We start from the raw sequence: 19,280 nt of genomic DNA on the forward strand, positions 1-19,280 counted from the left end.
CATATTTCTAGATGTTTTTTTTTCTCATTTAAGCTTCAAATAATCCCCAGGTTGATCCAGAGCACAGGTTATTGTTTTGCATGAGAAAACCGATTTTGCCACAGAAACACAATGAATTATAATTCTATTTGTGCACCAAAGCAACAGTAAGAAAACTTGTAGATTTAATAATTAATTATTAGCTTCAGATTATTAACAAGTTAATAGTAAATAGTAATATTAAGAATGAGCAGCTCATTGATTTTTTCCGTCTAATCAAATCACCAACTTTCCCACCCACTTGGAATCTATTGGCCCACTACTCCGAAACTCATGAATTCACAGCAAAATGAACCTATATTAAGCTAAAATAAAAAAAACCATGAATCTTGTACACCCCATGTCACGTCCTCTTCTATATGAACGATTTTTCTAAGTAAATATTTAACCTCATCACTATTCAAGAAAATTTAGCTTTCAGTTGTATCCTACATCATTGAAGAAATGAGTCAAAAATCATTACTATTACCATGTGTTACTTAAACTGTCCAGTATTTGAACTGAAACAACATATAGGGTGAACAATAACAGTATTAAATTATACTAACAATTAAAATAAAGGCAGACTCTAAATTGGGATTAAAGATAAAGCTACAGAGAATGAAATGATTGGATTAACAGACTAAGGACTGAGCAGGTCTCTTATTAAAGGGATAAGATCGTCTCAGTGGTAAGACAATTAAGTATCTGAGGAAAAAAACAGATGTACAAAAATAAGTCTCAAGGCAAATTATGACATAAAAATCAACATTTTATTACATGTGAGCATAAGATCATGCTGAGAGGAAAACATAATTATGTTCAATAATAACAATAATGATATAGATCAGTAAAGATCTATAAAGAATCCCTGATCATATTCTGATGAATATGACCTACTGATGAGCATGACCACTGCAGCTGATCCTGACAGCGTCTACCACAAATGTAGACTCACTGAAGCAGCTGTAATTACTGAAAATGTCTTGAATGGCAACTCAGCAGAGCTGCTTGGGGTTTGCTAATCTCTTTATATATGAATGTCTGTATGTGTGTGTGACTGAAGCTCCTCTAGGCAGTGACGTGTTATTCCACTACAGTCACCACATGTTTCTCCTTCTCGGTCACCAAGGGAACGGAGCCTGGCTTGCTGTGTTTGCGTACGTTTTGTTCCCTGAAAAAAAGAGCGAGAGAAAGAGAGCGAGAAAAAGACAAAGAGAGATGGGACAATGAGAATGATGCATGACTCAAACAGACGCTCATTTTCTCCTTAACACAGGTGAGTCAAACAGCACAAACACACTCATATAGCACTACTATAGGACTAACTATCTTTTTCGCATGGACTGAAGTATATGTAAGCTTTCACACACATGTACAGAAAGATCACAGAAATCTTTGTCTCTATGGAGATCTAATGAATCGCTATCAGAACGCCAATGGACACAAAACCAACCCTGGGAATTATTTTACTATTGCTGATTTGGCTACATGTTATGTGAAAATATTTGCTATGAAATTTTTTTATGAGAAGCTGAAAAAAATTCAAGCTGCCAACAGCGACCATTATTAAAAGCTTATGATTCATAGTTTCTTATTAATTGCACCGTTCTCAAATTGTCATGTGCAATTTTCACTTTCAGCCTTAGTGGTGCTTGCAATTGGCATTCAGAAAAATGAGAGCTGGCAAAGGCTTTCACTGTTCCCCTGCAAGCTCAGAGGGAGCCGGAATAGCCTGGCATGCAGCTAGGAGATCCGCGAGGAACTTTCTGCTGCTGGAGCTCCTGTGCCAAAGTTTATAAAACGCTACTACTTGAATACTAAGCCCAGTGTAGGAATAACCATTATGGCTACAAAATATGGACAGACAGTGGGCAAAAGTCATTTTATATCATTACAGATATAATAGATAGATATATTTATAGATAGGACTCATGTCAATTTAAGGAAGCTGATAAAGGATGAATAACAAATAATTCAGCACAGTGCACAGATGCTAGTCAAGAGCTTTAGCTAATGTTCACAACAAACATCACAATGAAAAAAGTGATCTCAGTGACTGTGACATAGGGCATGGGGCTTTGATTTGATGGTTTTAAACACTGCTGGCTTTTGGGAGTTTCACAAATTTCTAGTGTTTAAAAAGAATGGTTGAAGAAAAAGAAAAAAGAAAAGAAACTCCGCACAATGTTGCTGAAGAGAGTTTGCGTTGACAACACTGCTACAGTAACTCAAATAACCTCTCTTAGCAAACATGGTAAGAAGAAAAGCATCTCAGAACACACAAAATTCAAATCATAGGCAAAAAAAAAAGCATTAGGTTCCACTCCTATGAAGCACGAATAAGAATCTGAGGCTACAGATAGCACAGGCTCAAAAAACCAGATAGCTGAAGACTGGAAAAATGTCACATGGTCTGATTTCAAGCAGATGGTACGGTCACAATCTGGCATCAACGGCATGGTGGTGGTGTGATAGTGTGGGAACTGTTTTCTTGGCACACACTGGGCCCCTGTAGGACTAACTGAGCATTGCGTAAATGCCATATCCTATCAGAGCAACATTTCTGACAACATGCATCGCTTCACCACCACAATTTAAACATCTTTAGTCTCTACTTTCACCATAATTACTGTGAGGAATCATTTTAAACTGGATCACTGAACAAGTGAGTTTATTGAAACACCAGGCTTTCTCAGACACTAGATCCAAATCCAATAGAGCACCTTTTAAATTGGATAGAACGGGAGATTTGCAGCATGAATGTGCAGCGATTTTATTTGACACAGCCAACATGGATGAGAATCTCAAAGGAGCATTCCTGACACCTTGCAATCCATGCCATGAAGAACAGAGGCTGTTCTGAGAGTAAACACGGGTCCTGCTGAGAATCAGTATGGCGTTCCTAGTAAAGCAGCTGGTTGGTGTATATTAAAGAGTCCTTTGCTTCATGGAATGAAACAATATTTAATCAAACTTATTAACTCAGTAAACAGCTAGAAAGAGGCTGAGGCCACTTACTTCCTGCGTCTTGCCTCCTTCATCTCCAGCATCTCCCGTTTCTGTTTGTAAATGTCTCTGGGCAGATGGCGATGGCGAGCGATGCGCTTCACTTGCGGGTGGTGTTGGAACTTCTCCTTCAGCTTCTGGTTGTAGTAAATGGTGGCCTGCTCTCTAGATGTGAGCTGTGGAAGGAGAAACAGCAGTGAGCCAAGATTTCGGTTCATTACTAAGAAATATTTTTTTGCCTAGGTGCTAACAATAAGGGATGCTTCTGGCAAACAATTGACCGGCTGAGATTAAAAACTTTCCAAAAACTTCTAACATTTTTAACTAATTTTCTGATTATTACATGACATTTATTTGTACTACATCTGAAAAATAAATAAATAAAGACACCCTTTCTAAAGGCAGCAGGATCACCACCTTTGTCTCCGTTCTGTCAGCGTCCCATAAACCCGTGTTCTCGCTTCCCGTCTAAGTGCCCCTCAGCTGAAAGCTTTCATTCTAATTAAAAGCAACGATTTCCTTACCCCGACCAAACACAATTTATTTAAAGATAATAGCTGCTGATGCCAAAGAGCAGCTCTGCTTCACTCGACAAAACCAAGAGGCCTGTTAAACCTTAATTACACTGTTCTTAATGACGAGCATGTGAAGCCTGTATAAACTAGAGCACTGATATTAACCCCTTGCAATGGTTAGGATTCACTGCAGGGAAACTGCTTCTCTGACTCAGATATCAAAGACGGTAACTGTTCATCTGTTGTTATAATCAATATTAAAAAAAAACAACAATTAGACAAAGAAGAAAAAGGCAAAAAATGTAGCATGCTGTTAGAGTAAAATTATGGAGTTATATGGCCCAAATTCCTATTACAGCCTGTCTTCAGGGTTTTATGTTGATTTAATTTGACATACTTTTTATCCGTTTATAATCAAGTTTAACGTACTCTAACATGTATGAAACTAGTTTGCTCCTGTCATCGTGTCTGTTAACAAACATCAATAAACAGTTCTGTCACCAGCCTCACTTTTTAACCCTTTCCTTAAGTTTATAAGACAAAAACATGCACAGTGATGTGTTACTAAAAACAACCTGAAATGCCTCAAAAGCAACAATCATCATTCGTACATGTTAATAAATCAACATCTCTTCCCATAGAAATATTCACCATTTAATTTTTTTTTACCCTTTTGTCAAATCATGTTGTGAAGCATTCACCATACACTTCCCGGTCAATGAGCTGTTGTTATAGAAACAGTAACCTCTACAGATGAACACATTAAAACAACCTTGTCCAAGTCTCAACAACAATTCCTCTTGTACGGACTTTTAACGGGCAAAAATACATTTTACCTTTCTGGAAAAATTTTATTTCGTTCCCCATTCCAGCTTTGGCGCAAGGAACTCGCTACATAAGACACTACACCTAGAACGTCTACGGTTCCATTTACAGAATAAGAGACATCAGTTTGTCAAAACATAGGAAGTTATTTTGCGATTGAAACTGGAGAGATCTGGAGGAAAGGGATGATGACTCAATTGGAGTGAGATCTATGTGGCAATTCACCATTGACTTTTCTTAGCAGTTGTCCCGATACGGTGCGTATCGAGCAGAGGGAAGGGGTGGGTGGAGTTGGTGTGTATTAGGAATACTCTGTACGTTGGAATATAAGCACATTACATGTATGTATGCATATTCAGGAGGTAGACTTTTTATAGGTTTGCTTTTTATAGGTAGACTAAGAACATTGTATGCATAGTTTCCGTAAATATACATTATTACATTGAGAGTATATATACACTTATATTGCCAAACGTTTTGAGATGTGTAAACGAAATTTAATGACTGTTCTGGGAAGGCTTTCCACAAGGTTTAGGTGTGTGTATTGGAATCTTTGACCATTCCCTTCCCTGTTGGAACAGGGAAGGGCCATGCGCAAACTGTGCCCACAATTTGGGAGAACTAAATTGTCCAAATTGTCTTGGTATGCCAAAGCATTAAGAGCTCCTTTCACTGGAACTATAGGACTCAAGTCCATGCGCTGAAAAACAACCCTACACCATAATCCCTCCTCCACCAAACTTTACACTTGCACAATGCAGTCTGGCAAGTATTGTTCTCAGATTTTAGAGAAAGAACTGCTTTTTGTTCAAAATCACACAAGTCACATGATTTCCCAACAATACACCTCATCCACAGAAAACTCGTGAGGTCTGAGGCTTGATTCAGCATCTCTGCTGCTTTTAATTAAAGCCCTCTTGATTGTTTGATGCTTCATTATTGTTCACGAAGCGGCTTTGCTTTAAGTGATTGGATGATTTGAAGTGCTGAGAGACGCAATGCAATTCCGGTGAGAATAAATCTCAGCTAATTTAACATATATACTGTTGTGATGAGCCAAAGTCTAGAACCTATATGGTTAAAGAAGGATGAAGATACCTTTGGTGTTTCATCAATATGAAATTTCATACAATATAAACGCCAGAAATGACATTACTAGAAATACACTAAATATTGTGACAGAATTAGTGTGAAAAATTGTGCTGATTACATGCAGTTTTTCTCTATATAATTTTTTTTATACCTGTGCAGATCTGGGAAATTGATTTCTGATTTTTAGTGTTCATTCTGTTATCTGCATCATAAAATCGCATTACAGCACTTTGACGAGAGAAACCAGGTCCTTTCTTGGCAAAGCCTAAACAGCAGCCACGCTGCCATAAAGCCACTTATTGAAAGTGATGCCGTTTCTTATTGCACATTATTCTAAGTGCTTTGCAGCAATCCGCTACTGTCGATCCCGGCAGGTTTCGATTTAATAAATAAATAAATATATAAAACTGGCATTCGAGCCACGGCCAAGAAAATCCGTGGATCAGATCCAATCACGTGCATTAGAACAGTTCACGCGGTTAAATTCATGTGCTCTGTCAAACAAGAGCCAAGTCACCACAAGATTAACAGCTTGGAAACTGCAGGAAGAAATATCAAAATCATTTTCTTAAGCAGCACAAACTGCTGTGAATTAAAGTTAATACAGCAGACTGCTCCTCATTTGATGCTCAGAACTAAAAGCGCTCACCACTCCGAGTTTCTCAGAGGCGTTGGCCTTCCAGATGCGGATGTTCATCTCGTCTGAGCCGCTCAGGATGTATTTGTTGTCCAGTGACCATCTCACACAGATGACGTGCTGCATGCGCTTGGTGTGATACACCTCCCTGGGAAAAAAACAGCAACATCAATAAGTGAAAACGCTATCAATATACAGAGCAGGAGAAAGCGCAGGCTGCCACTGCTGGGCACCTGAGCAAGGCCCTTAACCCTCAATTGCCCAGTTGTATAAAAATTAGATCAAATTAGATCAAATGTAAGTCAAAAAAAAAAGTTTGAGACTGCGCACACATGTACAGGACACAGTCGATATAGCCGGCATGCTGAGATATACTATTGCTGCACCGACTGATTAAATTATTTGATTAAAGTTAAAATGCTAAAATAATCTAAATCTGAGAAAATACATTTAGAGTAGCTTATTCAAATTTACACCTACCAGAACAGCAACATTTTATTAAAGCAACAATTCTGCAATTCTTCTTTATTTATTAAGATATTTTTTCTCCTTCTATCCTGTCAAAATTAGCTCTTTACTGTAGTCTGTTGCATGGTACTGACGATGAAGACTCCTTCCATAAATGGAATATAAGCCTCGCTTTACATAAAAGTTCACCACATTATTGATTATATACATATCTAATTTTTTTTTTTGGTTTAAATCTGAACAAAATGTATGTGCAGTCCAGGTGGAGAAACCTGCACACCCTGCCTGAGCTGCTGTTACACAAACATAACCATCATTTTCTCACAGCTAATAGGTTCTCCTCATTTACCTGCTGTGACCACTGTGTTTGGGAAAGATGCGAACCGTCTTGTCAAAACTAGCTGACACAAACTCTGTCCCCGTGGGTGAGTAATCAACGTCCAGCACAGCGGAGACATGGTCCATGTGCACGGTACGTGGTGTGTCCAGGCGCCTCATGTCATAGGTGTATAGACTGAACACAAAGAAATAAAAAAAATTGCTTAGTCAGTTGAATTACTGTCAGTGCTGGTGCTTCCTCTATGTTTCATTCGTTATCTTCACATCAGCACCAAAGGTCATGTGACTCACTTATAGTCCTCGTTGGCGCATGTGAAATTATATGCCTCCATGGGGTTCCAGCAAAGTGTGTTACTTCTCAATTGCATTACAACCTGAAAGAGTTAACAGGGTTGTCATGATCAATACAACAAAATGAAAAAACCCTAAATGTTAGTGACTTTAGAGACTTTATTAATACCTTTTTCAGTGGAGCAGCCTCTCTCATGTCGTACAGTATGATACTTCTGTCCGAGGCACAGCTGGCAAGGAGTTCGGTCTGCAAAACCATTCACAAAGTTAGTACTGTTAGCATATCTTCAAGCAGCATAGTGTAGATTCAAGTTGACTTAAATCTCTGTAACTCTGGTAGCTGTTTAATGTTGAAACGCTCTCACTATTTGCTCAAGCACATTATTGTTCAACAGGGGACTGGCAGGAAAATATCAAACGTACCTCCATTTAACTTTAAAACTATCAACTTATGCTTTATGTGCTTGAATGTAAGAAAAAGTGATAAATGTTTAAAGATGTTAATAAACAAATGCGAGGCAATGACCACTCATTCATCCCGTGAAGTTACCAAGGCCACACTGGCATTATTGTGAGCCTGTAAAATGTAGTTAATTAAGCATTTTATATTTTGTAATATATTTGAAGATCATCTTTTCAATAAAATGATTATGATGTATGTAAATGATATTCAATTAAACCAGGGTTTCTGTCTCAGCCTCTACCTTACTTGCAGTCTTTATCAGTTTTTTTAAAGACATTTTCCTGGGTCAATACACTGGGTGATGCATTTTGGCACACCTCAGACTAAATGAGGTGTTACATAAATTTTCATAAAAGGCATGTGTGATCTCACCTCTACGGGGTTATAACGAACACAGCTGAAGCTGTCCACCCCCCAGCTGAAAGAGCGAATGGGGCTGCTCCTCTGTTCGTCCCAGATGTCCACAGTCTGGCCACATGTTGCAAAAGTGCCTTCGGTCTGGTGATGGTCAATGCCCGTGAACACAGCCTACAACATTTAAAAAAAATACAGCAGGAGTCATGGTATTTGGCAGACGCCTTTATCCCGAGCAACGTACAAAAGTGCTTTGAAGTGTCTATCGATAAATACATTAACCCTGGATCACTAATTTACAGACGTATTTTACATTAACCTAAAAATCTGTTCAGGTAACACGTCCCAAACAACGGATGACAACATGTCTTTGTTAAAAAAAAAAAAAATTTTTTAAATCAAGTACCTTCCCAAGTATAGTGGCCAATGGTACCTCACGCACCCCATAACCAGGAGCCTCCATGTTCCATTGCTTAATGGTCTTATCATCTCCTACCTGCAACAGGAAACATGGAATAAAAATACTTGCACCATACAGAACAAATTAGGTTGGCATTTATCAGAAAACAGAAAAGCTGCATATACATGCATGTTTTAACATGCATATACAATGCCAGAAAAAAAAAACGGTGTTGAGGTACCGTGAAAAACGAAGTTCCACAGAAGCGCGAACACATTCCTCTGACGAAGCCTTCGTGAGCTTGGATCGTCCGCAGACATTCCCGCTTGCTCAGGTTCCAAATTTTTACCTGTTAGAAACCAAAGCATGAGAAACTTGAGAGATGTTCACTAAACCATGTAGAAGTAACAGAGGTTGAAATTAAGTGCATGTTTGAAATTTGAAAAATTTGCAATTTGAAAACTCATTGAATGTTTTTGAAAATCACATGGTGATTATAAAGATTAACCTGCAAATCATTCAGGAGGGAATTTTTCCTTCAGAGTAATATTAGTATACCTGTCCATCACAAGCTCCAGACAACAAAGTGGCAATACTCTTGGCATGCTTGGCAATGCAGTTGATGCCATCTCTGTGGCCATCCAGTGACGCCACGAAAGGCTTTGCAAATATCCGTTCGAGTTTAGTGGCGTTCAGGGCTCGTGTGTACTCCCTCGGCACCTCAAAGGGATGAAGAGTAGGATCATAATTCCTGGGAACTTAAAAATAAATAAACAAACAAATAAATAGATAAATAAATAAATTCAACCAATCATGAGTATCACAGAACATAAAATTGAAATAGACAATTAATAAATGGACGGAATTAAAAATACGGAAGGAGTCTCCAGTGTCAGAGTTTCATCAAACCACTGTGCCAGACAGTTATGCAGATTTGCAGTGTCTGATTTATTTATATGACTTGTTATGTTCAAGAGAAATGAAAAAAGGAAAGTTTTTGTAGCTGCCAAGATGGAGATGAGAAAAGGAATTTTTAAAAAAATGTCTCCAACAACTTAAAATGTAACACCATATAAAAGATAAACAATACATTACAGGACTATGGTTAATTAGACATAATTCCTTACATAATTCACTAAACGCTAAAGTTCTATAAAGGCCTATGTAGGTCACCTACAGAGTGTCTACTAAGCTTTTTGGGTTCAACCCTTTAAGCAACATTAGCTTAGCTTAAGCAACATTAGCTTAGCTTAAGCAACATTAGCTTAGCTTAAGCAACATTAGCTTAGCTTAAGCAACATTAGCTTAGCTTAAGCAACATTAGCTTAGCTTAAGCAACATTAGCTTAGCTTAAGCAACATTAGCTTAGCTTAAGCAACATTAGCTTAGCTTAAGCAACATTAGCTTAGCTTAAGCAACATTAGCTTAGCTTAAGCAACATTAGCTTAGCTTAAGCAACATTAGCTTAGCATAAGCAGTGCACTCACCACGTTGTATATCTTTAGAAGTTTCTCGAACATAATCATCCGGGTTCCGAGAAAGCACTTTCACCTTCATAACGCTTTTATAAAGTCTTTATTGAACGTATATTCGCTTAATTAAACAGCGAACGATTAAATAGTTAAATAAAACAACTACGAGTCAAACATGCGTGTTTACGTGCTGCTAATGTTGCACCTAGTCACGTGACGCCCCAAATGCATTATGGTATCGACCGAGTGACAACGTGACATTACTGCCCCCTGGTGTTGGAGTTGCGGAAGTGCTTTATGTTTACAAATGAATATAAAGGTTTGAATCATACAAAGCGTTTTGGACACTTGGACACCTGACCATCCACTCATACATGGTTTCTGAACATCATATTCCAGGTTTGGTTCACCTTTGTTGTAGTAATAAAATTGTTTTTCAACAATGTCCACACATCTCTGCACTGCCATAGCCTTTATATTTCTATATATATTACATGCTGTACATATGTTTACATATCTATCTATCTATCTATCTATCTATCTATCTATCTATCTATCTATTTATTTATTTTAGTTTCCACTAGATTAGATCAGCAGGACTTGGTTAATGTTGGTTAAGCAATGTGTCAGACAAGGAAAATTGAGATTCAGTCTGCATTTCAGTTCATACCAAAGATGTTCATTGGGGTTGAGGTCAGGGATCTGTGCAGGACATTTAAACCTCAACAAACTTTGTCTTAATGAGACTTCATGAGGTTGCTTTGGTCACAGGGGCATTGTCAAGCCAGAACAGGTGTGGACCCTTTAGTTCCAGTGAAATTGTAAATCTACAGAGATATTCTATACTCAAAGATATTCTATGCTATTGTGTGTTTATAACTTTTTATTGCGTATATAAATGTCAATGTCATATAGTTTAAATATGTATCTAAGACACAGTAAACTTACATGCATTCTTTGTAAAATATTCTGCATTCCTTTTCACCGCGGAGTCCAATAGAGGGCGCTGTGACCAACTGAACGGTTGTACAGTCAGATTAAAACGGTCTGTGAAGAAGAAGCGCCATCTCATGCAGGCAGGTAGTAAACACAAGCCATGTAACTTTACTGTGTTTTATACAATGGAAGTTTTCGGGAGCAACTTTGATGACTCAGTATTTGAAGAATCGCGAAACAGGGATTTATCTACAGATCTTCCGACATACACTCCTAAGACCTGCGAGCCAGAGGTGAGCAGCTGCATCGTATAGAGCAGATTTTACTGAAACAAGTCAAACAGCATTATAACAACAATCTAAAACAAATGGTTTATATCAGCAGTGTGATGTGATGACTATCCCTTTAATATGTGGGGACAGTGATGACTATCCCTTTAATATGTGGGGACAGTGATGACTATCCCTTTAATATGTGGGCACAGTGATGACTATCCCTTTAATATGTGGGGACAGTGATGACTATCCCTTTAATATGTGGGCACAGTGATGACTATCCCTTTAATATGTGGGGACAGTGATGACTATCCCTTTAATACATGGGCACAATGATGACTATCCCTTTAATACATGGGCACAATGATGACTATCCCTTTAATACATGGGCACATTGATGACTATCCCTTTAATACGTGGGCACAGTGATGACTATCCCTTCAATGTGTGGGGACAGTGATTACTATCCCTTTAATATGTGGGGACAGTGATGGCTATCCCTTTAATACATGGGCACAATGATGACTATCCCTTTAATACATGGGCACAGTGATGACTATCCCTTTAATACGTGGGCACAGTGATGACTATCCCTTTAATAGTGGGCACAGTGATGACTATCCCTTTAATATGTGGGGACAGTGATTACTATCCCTTTAATATGTGGGGACAGTGATGGCTATCCCTTTAATACATGGGCACAATGATGACTATCCCTTTAATACATGGGCACAGTGATGACTATCCCTTTAATACGTGGGCACAGTGATGACTATCCCTTTATTATGTGGGCACAGTGATGACTATCCCTTTAATATGTGGGGACAGTGATGACTATCCCTTTAATATGTGGGGACAGTGATGACTATCCCTTTAATATGTGGGGACAGTGATGACTATCCCTTTTAATATGTGGGGACAGTGATGACAATCCCTTTAATATGTGGGGACAGCGATGACTATCCCTTTAATATGTGAGGACAGTAATGAATTTTCTTTACTTTTTGAGGACAGTGTTGACTATTGAGAATTTTAATTAAGAGTTTTGGAAGAAGTATCTGCTGTCACTGTGAGAGGTCAAATTGTAATTTTAAGTTCATCTATCCTGTCTCAGTGTCTCAGTTGTAAGTCACACTGAATAGCCAGTGAATGTCTACATAAAAATATAAATGTATCACTTATTGACCACAGAAGGAAGCTAAATCTGTATTAACACATCCATGTATTTTCTTTCCTGTGCATATTTCTTTTCTGTGTTTTTGCTCTAGTGGTTTTATCACTGTGAAAAATTCAAAGATGAGTTAGACGAACAGAAAACCATAAAGTTCCGGGCAGATCTGAAATATAGACAAAAACAATATCAGGTGAGTTGCTGATATGCAGATGAACAAATGTGTTTTATATCATGTGCTTTTTTTAAATTTGTTTTATCTTCTTCTCAGGAAGCTATAAAGGAATACACAGCATGCCTCCTTCTGGTGCCTAACAATAATCTGTCTATGAAAAGAGATGTGTTAGAGGGAATGGCACGGTGCTACAGTCATCTAGGAAATAACAGACAGGCCCTAGAGATCTGTGAGAAACTGGTAGGCTACAGTATATCCTGCTTTAGTGATAAAGCTATCTTTTATAGGTACTGTGAAAACATATAGCACATTTTTAGCATATTATCATCAGGGAGTCATCAGTAGAGCTCATCTTTCCCCTGAGTTAACTTCGTCTTATCCCTTATAGTTATAACCATCTTATGTTTTTCTTTTTCAATGCCTTACCTTTTGTCTTTTCTAATGTCTCCATTTGTAAAATAGTTGATTTTTATTGAAAAAAAAAGGATTAATTTATTTATTGTATTGTATTTTATTTAATTTAACACTGTACCCTTTATGACTTGGTAGCCAATTTCAGAAAAATGTCAATTTGACGGTTTATGTTAAACTTTTATTGCTACTGATTCTGTATTTTGGCTTTTGGCAGAGAAATGAGGCGACCAACACCTGCCACCTGACTTGCATCCTACAGCTTGAACACAGCATCCACGATAGCTGCGGAGACGTGAAGAGCACAATCTCTTGTCTAAAACAGCTTTGCTCTATTCATCCGTTCAACCCTTGGCACTGGATGAACCTGGCTATGAGCTATCAAAGACTTTTGGAAGCATCCACCTCTATTAAAGAGCAGAAAGAAACGTCACATACGGCACAAGCCTTTATTCAGCAGGAGGAGGAGGAGACGGAGGTGCAGCTGAAGGCCTGCATGTGTTTTATTAGAACAAGGTCAGTTTGGTAGCATACATACATACATACATACACAGATAATATAATATTATTGGGTAGGTTTTCCTTGTAGCACTAAAATAGCTCTGACCTTTAGAGGTATGGACTCTGCAAGACCTCTGGAGGTGTGCTGTTATATCTGGCACCAAGATTTTAGCAGCAGATGCTTTAATGCGTGATGTGGGACCTCTATACGTCAGACTTACATTCCACAGATGCTGATTGGATTGAGATCTGGGGAATTTGTAGGCACATTAAAATCTTTATAATATTCCTCAAACTATTCCTGTACATTTTTGGAGGTGCTCAGACTCAGTAATCTAGCCAGTTAACCCTTATCAAAGTCACTCAGATTCTTACAATAGATTCTTACCATTTTTCCTGCTTCCAACACATCCACTTCAAGAACTGACTGTTCTCTTGCCTGCTTACGTATGTATCCCACCCGTTTATGGATGTCAATATAATAAGATGATTACAGTTATTCACATCACCTGTTAGTGGTTTTAATGTTATGCCTGATTAGTGTAATAATAATAACCAGTAACTCTCAATGCCAGTCCCAATAATCACGTGCCATTTTGACATTACTACCCTTGCTTTTAAGGCTGCTGATTGAAATCCTGAAAATTCAGCAGTTCTCATTTGTCCTCGAAAGGAGCAGGAATACCCTTCAGGCCATTGAGGCGTCGCTGAAGAAGATGCAGCTCGAAGAGGAAACACTTCTACTCATTTCTGAGGTATGACAGTGACTTGTAAATTTGGAGTACATGTTTATAATGGGTGATGTAATATTCAGTGAGATTTGTAGACAGTGTTGCATGTGTCCATCTTGGCAAAGAAGAATCATGAAATTCTCTCCTCAGCAAGGATTGTGTGAAAAAATAACAAAGAAAGCTGTCGTTTTAGTGAACAGCTGTGTCTGTAGATCACGAGAATTCATTGACATAGTTAAATTACGCAGACTAGCACAACATATTCTTAGTTCAGGAAGTTAATGGAATCTGATAGCTAGTTTATTTCCAGTGAAAGGTTAGTGAATGCCCCTTATGTTTGATCATATTTTATTGAATCTGATCTTCTGAAGTATTCTAGAAGTTTAGGATTTGAGTTACTGCCAGAAAGTTCTACTGCATGTCCAAGCTTTTGTGGACACCTAACCATCTCACCCATATAAATATCATTCTCAATTTTTTGCCACAAACTTTGAAGCACACAAGTGTACAGGATATCATTCAATGATGTAGCATTACAATTTCCCTTCACTGGAACACTGCATGTAATTATCTGAAATCTTCTGACACTGTCAGAACTTCATCTGAGAACAAACATGTATGCAACGGCCATTAATCAGCTGTCCGTGACCATGTCAATCCAGCGATCACAGAGCGACTACAGATTTTACCCTTTTATTCTAGAAATCTTTTAGGATTTTCAAAATTGGTCTTAGACGACCAAATCATGGCCAAAATCACACAGTGTGAGACGAGCTTAAGAGCCCTGAACCTGTTGCATGACAATGCCCCTGTGCAGAAAATACTGTCCATGAAAACATGGATGGATGGATGGATAATTGGATCTATGGATGGATGGATGGATGGAAAGATGGATAGACAATTGGATGGATGAATGGATATATGGATATATACTTGGATGTTATTTGCCTAACCTCACTAATGCTCTTGTTGCTGAATAAACACAATTAAGACACAAACTTTGAGCCAGATTATGTAGGTATTAACAAAACTGAAGCAGAAGCATGATACAATTTCCTGATAGTATAATACACAGTAATTAAAAGCAGTCTAATATAAAATGGCACATGTACACCACCATGAACAAGCAGTTTATGAAATTAAACTAACAGTAAATACATACTTTCTAGTTTAATTATTATCACTATTATTACCATAAATGTAAATATGATTGAGCACTGTGTGTGTCATAAATGCAGGTGATGGCCAAAGATCTGAACCCAGAGAAGATGCGTGAAGAGAAGCAGGATGGTGAAGGTTTATTGGGTCTGACCATTAAGGACTTTGAGAAAAGGTGGTGGAACAAAATACATGCCTCCATGCTGATGAAAGAGAATACAGTTTTATCGAGTGATAAGGAAATGGAGACGGGCTGAACATCAAGGATTTTAATATAAAAATGGATTGGAATGTTGTAGGTTTTAATGGTGTGGTGTTATAAAGAATGCTTTGGGATTTTACAAATAAAAATTTTAATTGTTTACTATATGCTCTGCAAATACTGTACAATTGTGTGTATTGCATATTCATATATTGACAGAAAATGAAAAGCATTAATGAATTTCCTTGCAAGTAACTTGTCTGGGACTGCAATGGCTGTGGTGTTTATGAATGCATGGCTTCAGTGGAAAAAGATGTGGCTTCTATGGAAGACAGCTGGTCTTTACCAGTTTTCTAGTTTTACAGCAAAGTAGTTCCAGTTAAAGCTAGATTACTTACAATACACCAGGAGGCCTGCTATTAAAGTAAAATAATCAATAATGGAGTGCAGTAGGTCAGAATTGATTATTATCCAAAGTCAAGAAGTGTTGCATTCTTATCCCACCACAGTTTAACAACACGAACAATGTATTTATTAAAGGATTACACAATCTACTTTTTAACCATTTACTGTTGCTTTTAATGTTGTGGAACTTCTATAAAACAAGTTAGTTCTTGTTATCATTTCCTCAACAGACGGTTTAGAATTTTTCTTAAAGTTAATAAGACAAAAGTGCCTGCCAGGTTACAGAAAAGACACAGTTCTCACTGAACACTAACCCAGGTCTGAAACTTACAGCTTTACTTCTAACTATTATAAAATACTGGCACTAGCGACTTTGTCTGAATGTTTTTTACAACTTTACAACATACTTTACAGTAAATTCCACACTTAAAAAAATAAAAATAATAATAATTCATATCAACTGTCCACCATAAAAGGTTTTGTGTAAGCTGTTACTAAAGAATGAAGTAAGTATTAGAATAAAAGCAATAACATAAACATGTGATTTGAATGGCAGATTCAAATTCTATTTGAATTCTAATGTTGCCAACAAGGAAGGGTGGAAAAAGTAGAATCTTTCCCTAGATCTAAATTGGTTAAGCTGATAAAGGGCAGGACAGGGCAGCAAAACCCAAAACAGACACTCTTCTAACACCCAAGATTGACTAGTATTGCTGTGATTCACAAAGGAGAGAGAGTATGTCATCCCACTCACCCAGAGAGCATGTCCAACTATGTTCCATTGGCTTGGGATGTACAGAGAAATTAAACACCATGAAGCAAAATCACTTGGGAAGAATACCTTAATTATATAGTGGTGTAAGGATAACTCATTCCGTGAAGTTAGTTTATTTTGCAATGGTCAGCCCTCTTCCAAAACACATCCTGCTCCAATAGATTTGTCAAATAATTAGCCAGAGCAACCTTCTTATGGTTTTCTAGTGCATCATTAAAAGTTCTTCTCATTTTGGGCAAATCCAGGGTCTCTGGATGGAGTGCAGAGACTAGATAGACATTCTGTTTCAGACCTAGCTTATCCAAAATCTCCTCATTCCATCTCCTTACTTCTTCAATTAATTTCTCCTCAATCAAATCAGCCTTGGACAGGACAATATAGCAAGATTTTCCCTTCGACAAAAGGTGTTTCAACAGCTGGATGTACCCCAAATTGAGCCTCAGGGGTGAGACCAAGAAGTAAACATCACAGGGAGGTATTGAAGGTATTGGAGGAACATGGTGTAATGTAAAGTTAGAAGAAGATGCCGTTGTAAAATCTTCTGTGTGTCCTAAGCCTGGGAGATCCCACAAAAGAACATTGTGGTATTCGGAGTATGGATATGTCACAGGCGTCTTTGTGGTTTCAAACACCCCAATTGGGGAAGCTCCCTTGTCCCCATTCTTCAGGCCCAGGAAGGAGTTGAACAAGCTGGAGCTGCCACAGCCCGTCTCCCCTAGTAGACCTACATCTAGCCGGAAGTGCTCCAGGGTGTTGAAAATGGAGAGCAGTTTGGAGGGTTGGTCAGTGAGATCCTGGGATTGAAACACCACAGAAATTCTGCCTAGGTCTTCCTGGCTCATCTTGCTGTTTTTAGAAGCAGGGTTTGCCAGGGATCTGTGGAGTATTGGCAATCCATACATAAATTTAGAGTTGTAGGACACAGACATTCAAAGATATTCCAGAAAATATGACTTAGCTAAAGTAATTTTATGTTTACAGAATGACTACTTACCCTCTATGTTCACTTGTAAGATCGACCAAAAACTTACTGAAAGCCTTCTTGCGCAGTTGAGGTATAGCTTTCACCAGAACTTCTGCAATCTCTTCCATCTCCCAAAGCTTAATACCCAGAGGAAAAGGACCTTGTGATGTCTGTTGGTGTTTTGTATTCTCGGCCGATTCAATTTCCACCTTGTGTTTCTTCTGAAACTCTACAGTGCGAGCTCTCATTCGTTCCCATGCACAGGTCTTGCAGGGTCCATCCAGCTTTTCACGGACAAGATCCATTTCTTGTTCAGCTTTAACCAGATACAAAGACTTGCTCTTCTCATATTGCTCCATGGTGAGCCTCATATGGTCCTCCTGGTGCAACTCTGTTGTGAGGACAACCAGTATATCATAGCTGTCCTGAGAGGGACTACAACATCTCTGTACTGTAAAAATGCGGACATTGGGGATTTGAGGGTGGAAAAGCACTTCAGAAGAGCCAGGACTGTCTTCTGCAAAGTTATCTGTGAATTTCACGAGGGATTTTCTTTCAACACAGACCTTAACAGATGGCTTAATGCTTGATCCATCATCTTCCTCATCTTCATACTCTTCCTCATCACTGTGTTCATATACATCTGTTTCTTCTTCTTCTTCTTCTTCTTCTTCTTCTTCTTCTTCTTCTTCTTCTTCTTCTTCTTCTTCTTCCTGTTTCTCTTTTAATCCACAGACAACAGAAGCAAGCCTTGCATTTGCTGATTTTGTACCTCCAGTGACAGCTATATCTAATGGAAAATGTTCACAAAGTTCCAGTGCTGTCACAAGCCTATCCTTAAACCCAGGTGACTGCCAGGAAAATCTCCATTGAGCCAACACAGATTTTATCTGATCTTCTGGAAGTTTTCTTTCCATTTCCTCTTGGAAAACACTGAAAAATGGAACCAATGTAAGTGCGTCCACCAGAAATATCTATCAATATTGCGTTTACCAAAAGAAAAAAATGCTTTCATGAGTTTTTAACACTCACTGAAGCAGGTAAAATGTATCTTACCTTCACATGGGGCAAAAAATAGGACTGTATCATAATGCAGCTGAGTCAAAGTGCAACACAAGATACCACACTTGGTCAATATGTTTTTGGCACTAATTCAATGCAAACGCTTTTAAGGGCGTTTACTTGGTATGCATAATTACTCTCAGCAAACAAAACTTAAGACATGGAATAGTGTGTTGACACAAACCACATACAACTTTAGCTTAACCTTTCCTCTGGTCACTTTTTAACTGACTTATGTGATAATAATGTTGGAGAGTGTAATATTCAGAGTAAAGCAAAGAATATATTCGATTTTAAGTATTCTACTTAATTTATTTTTCCCACTTAGGGTGTGTTTCTAGTGTCTTTGGGTATATGCTCTGGATCCACCACAACCCTGACCTGAAATAAAGATTTACAGAAAATGAACAAAAGAACAAACGAATGAACAAGCAAACAAATTAATGAATGTCAATATATAAATGCCGAAAGGCACTATTCAATTCACTTCAATTCAAATTTGTTGTACAGCACTTTTAACAATGAATAAAAGTATTATACAAAGAATAATATTATACAAAAGTTCAAGATTAATATTAGATTTATATTTAAATGTGTTTGTATTTATCCCCAATGAACAAGCCTGAGGTGA

The 19,280-nt window shown here is 38.0% G+C and overlaps 3 protein-coding genes across 6 annotated transcripts; 1 reads left to right on the forward strand and 2 right to left on the reverse strand.

Moving 5' to 3' along the window:
• Positions 1 to 769: 769 nt before the first annotated feature.
• On the reverse strand, positions 770 to 10,118 carry dcaf13 (ddb1 and cul4 associated factor 13). Its single transcript, XM_027174725.2, has 11 exons — positions 9,899 to 10,118; positions 8,970 to 9,169; positions 8,653 to 8,760; positions 8,418 to 8,507; positions 8,030 to 8,185; positions 7,364 to 7,441; positions 7,195 to 7,277; positions 6,914 to 7,078; positions 6,109 to 6,244; positions 3,040 to 3,203; positions 770 to 1,192 (listed from the first exon to the last, which is right to left on the reverse strand). Exons 1-11 carry the CDS (start codon positions 9,966 to 9,968, stop codon positions 1,105 to 1,107), a joined length of 1,338 nt encoding a protein of 445 aa, XP_027030526.1. The 5' UTR covers positions 9,969 to 10,118; the 3' UTR covers positions 770 to 1,104.
• A 50-nt stretch (positions 10,119 to 10,168) lies between these two features.
• zgc:101716 (uncharacterized protein LOC492784 homolog) lies at positions 10,169 to 15,610 on the forward strand. 3 transcript variants are annotated; one of them, XM_047808716.1, is made up of 8 exons: positions 10,169 to 10,282; positions 10,547 to 10,676; positions 10,884 to 11,112; positions 12,363 to 12,458; positions 12,537 to 12,680; positions 13,069 to 13,367; positions 14,026 to 14,107; positions 15,322 to 15,610. In XM_047808716.1, exons 2-8 carry the CDS (start codon positions 10,624 to 10,626, stop codon positions 15,496 to 15,498), a joined length of 1,080 nt encoding a protein of 359 aa, XP_047664672.1. In that variant the 5' UTR covers positions 10,169 to 10,282; positions 10,547 to 10,623; the 3' UTR covers positions 15,499 to 15,610. The 3 variants fall into 3 exon arrangements, with proteins under 3 accessions (XP_047664672.1, XP_047664671.1, XP_047664673.1); XM_047808715.1 differs by having other exon boundaries at positions 10,172 to 10,282; positions 13,975 to 14,107; XM_047808717.1 differs by lacking the exon at positions 10,547 to 10,676 and having other exon boundaries at positions 10,268 to 10,282; positions 13,975 to 14,107.
• A 459-nt stretch (positions 15,611 to 16,069) lies between these two features.
• Positions 16,070 to 18,799, reverse strand: zmp:0000000951. Of its 2 annotated transcripts, XM_027174710.2 has the most exons (3): positions 18,644 to 18,799; positions 17,618 to 18,520; positions 16,070 to 17,499 (listed from the first exon to the last, which is right to left on the reverse strand). In XM_027174710.2, exons 2-3 carry the CDS (start codon positions 18,502 to 18,504, stop codon positions 16,731 to 16,733), a joined length of 1,656 nt encoding a protein of 551 aa, XP_027030511.2. In that variant the 5' UTR covers positions 18,505 to 18,520; positions 18,644 to 18,799; the 3' UTR covers positions 16,070 to 16,730. The 2 variants fall into 2 exon arrangements, with proteins under 2 accessions (XP_027030511.2, XP_027030503.2); XM_027174702.2 differs by having other exon boundaries at positions 17,618 to 18,799.
• Between the last annotated feature and the right edge of the window lie 481 nt (positions 18,800 to 19,280).

Source organism: Tachysurus fulvidraco, chromosome 25, assembly GCF_022655615.1.
Source record: "Tachysurus fulvidraco isolate hzauxx_2018 chromosome 25, HZAU_PFXX_2.0, whole genome shotgun sequence".
In the NCBI taxonomy this organism is placed as follows: Eukaryota; Metazoa; Chordata; class Actinopteri; order Siluriformes; family Bagridae; genus Tachysurus; species Tachysurus fulvidraco.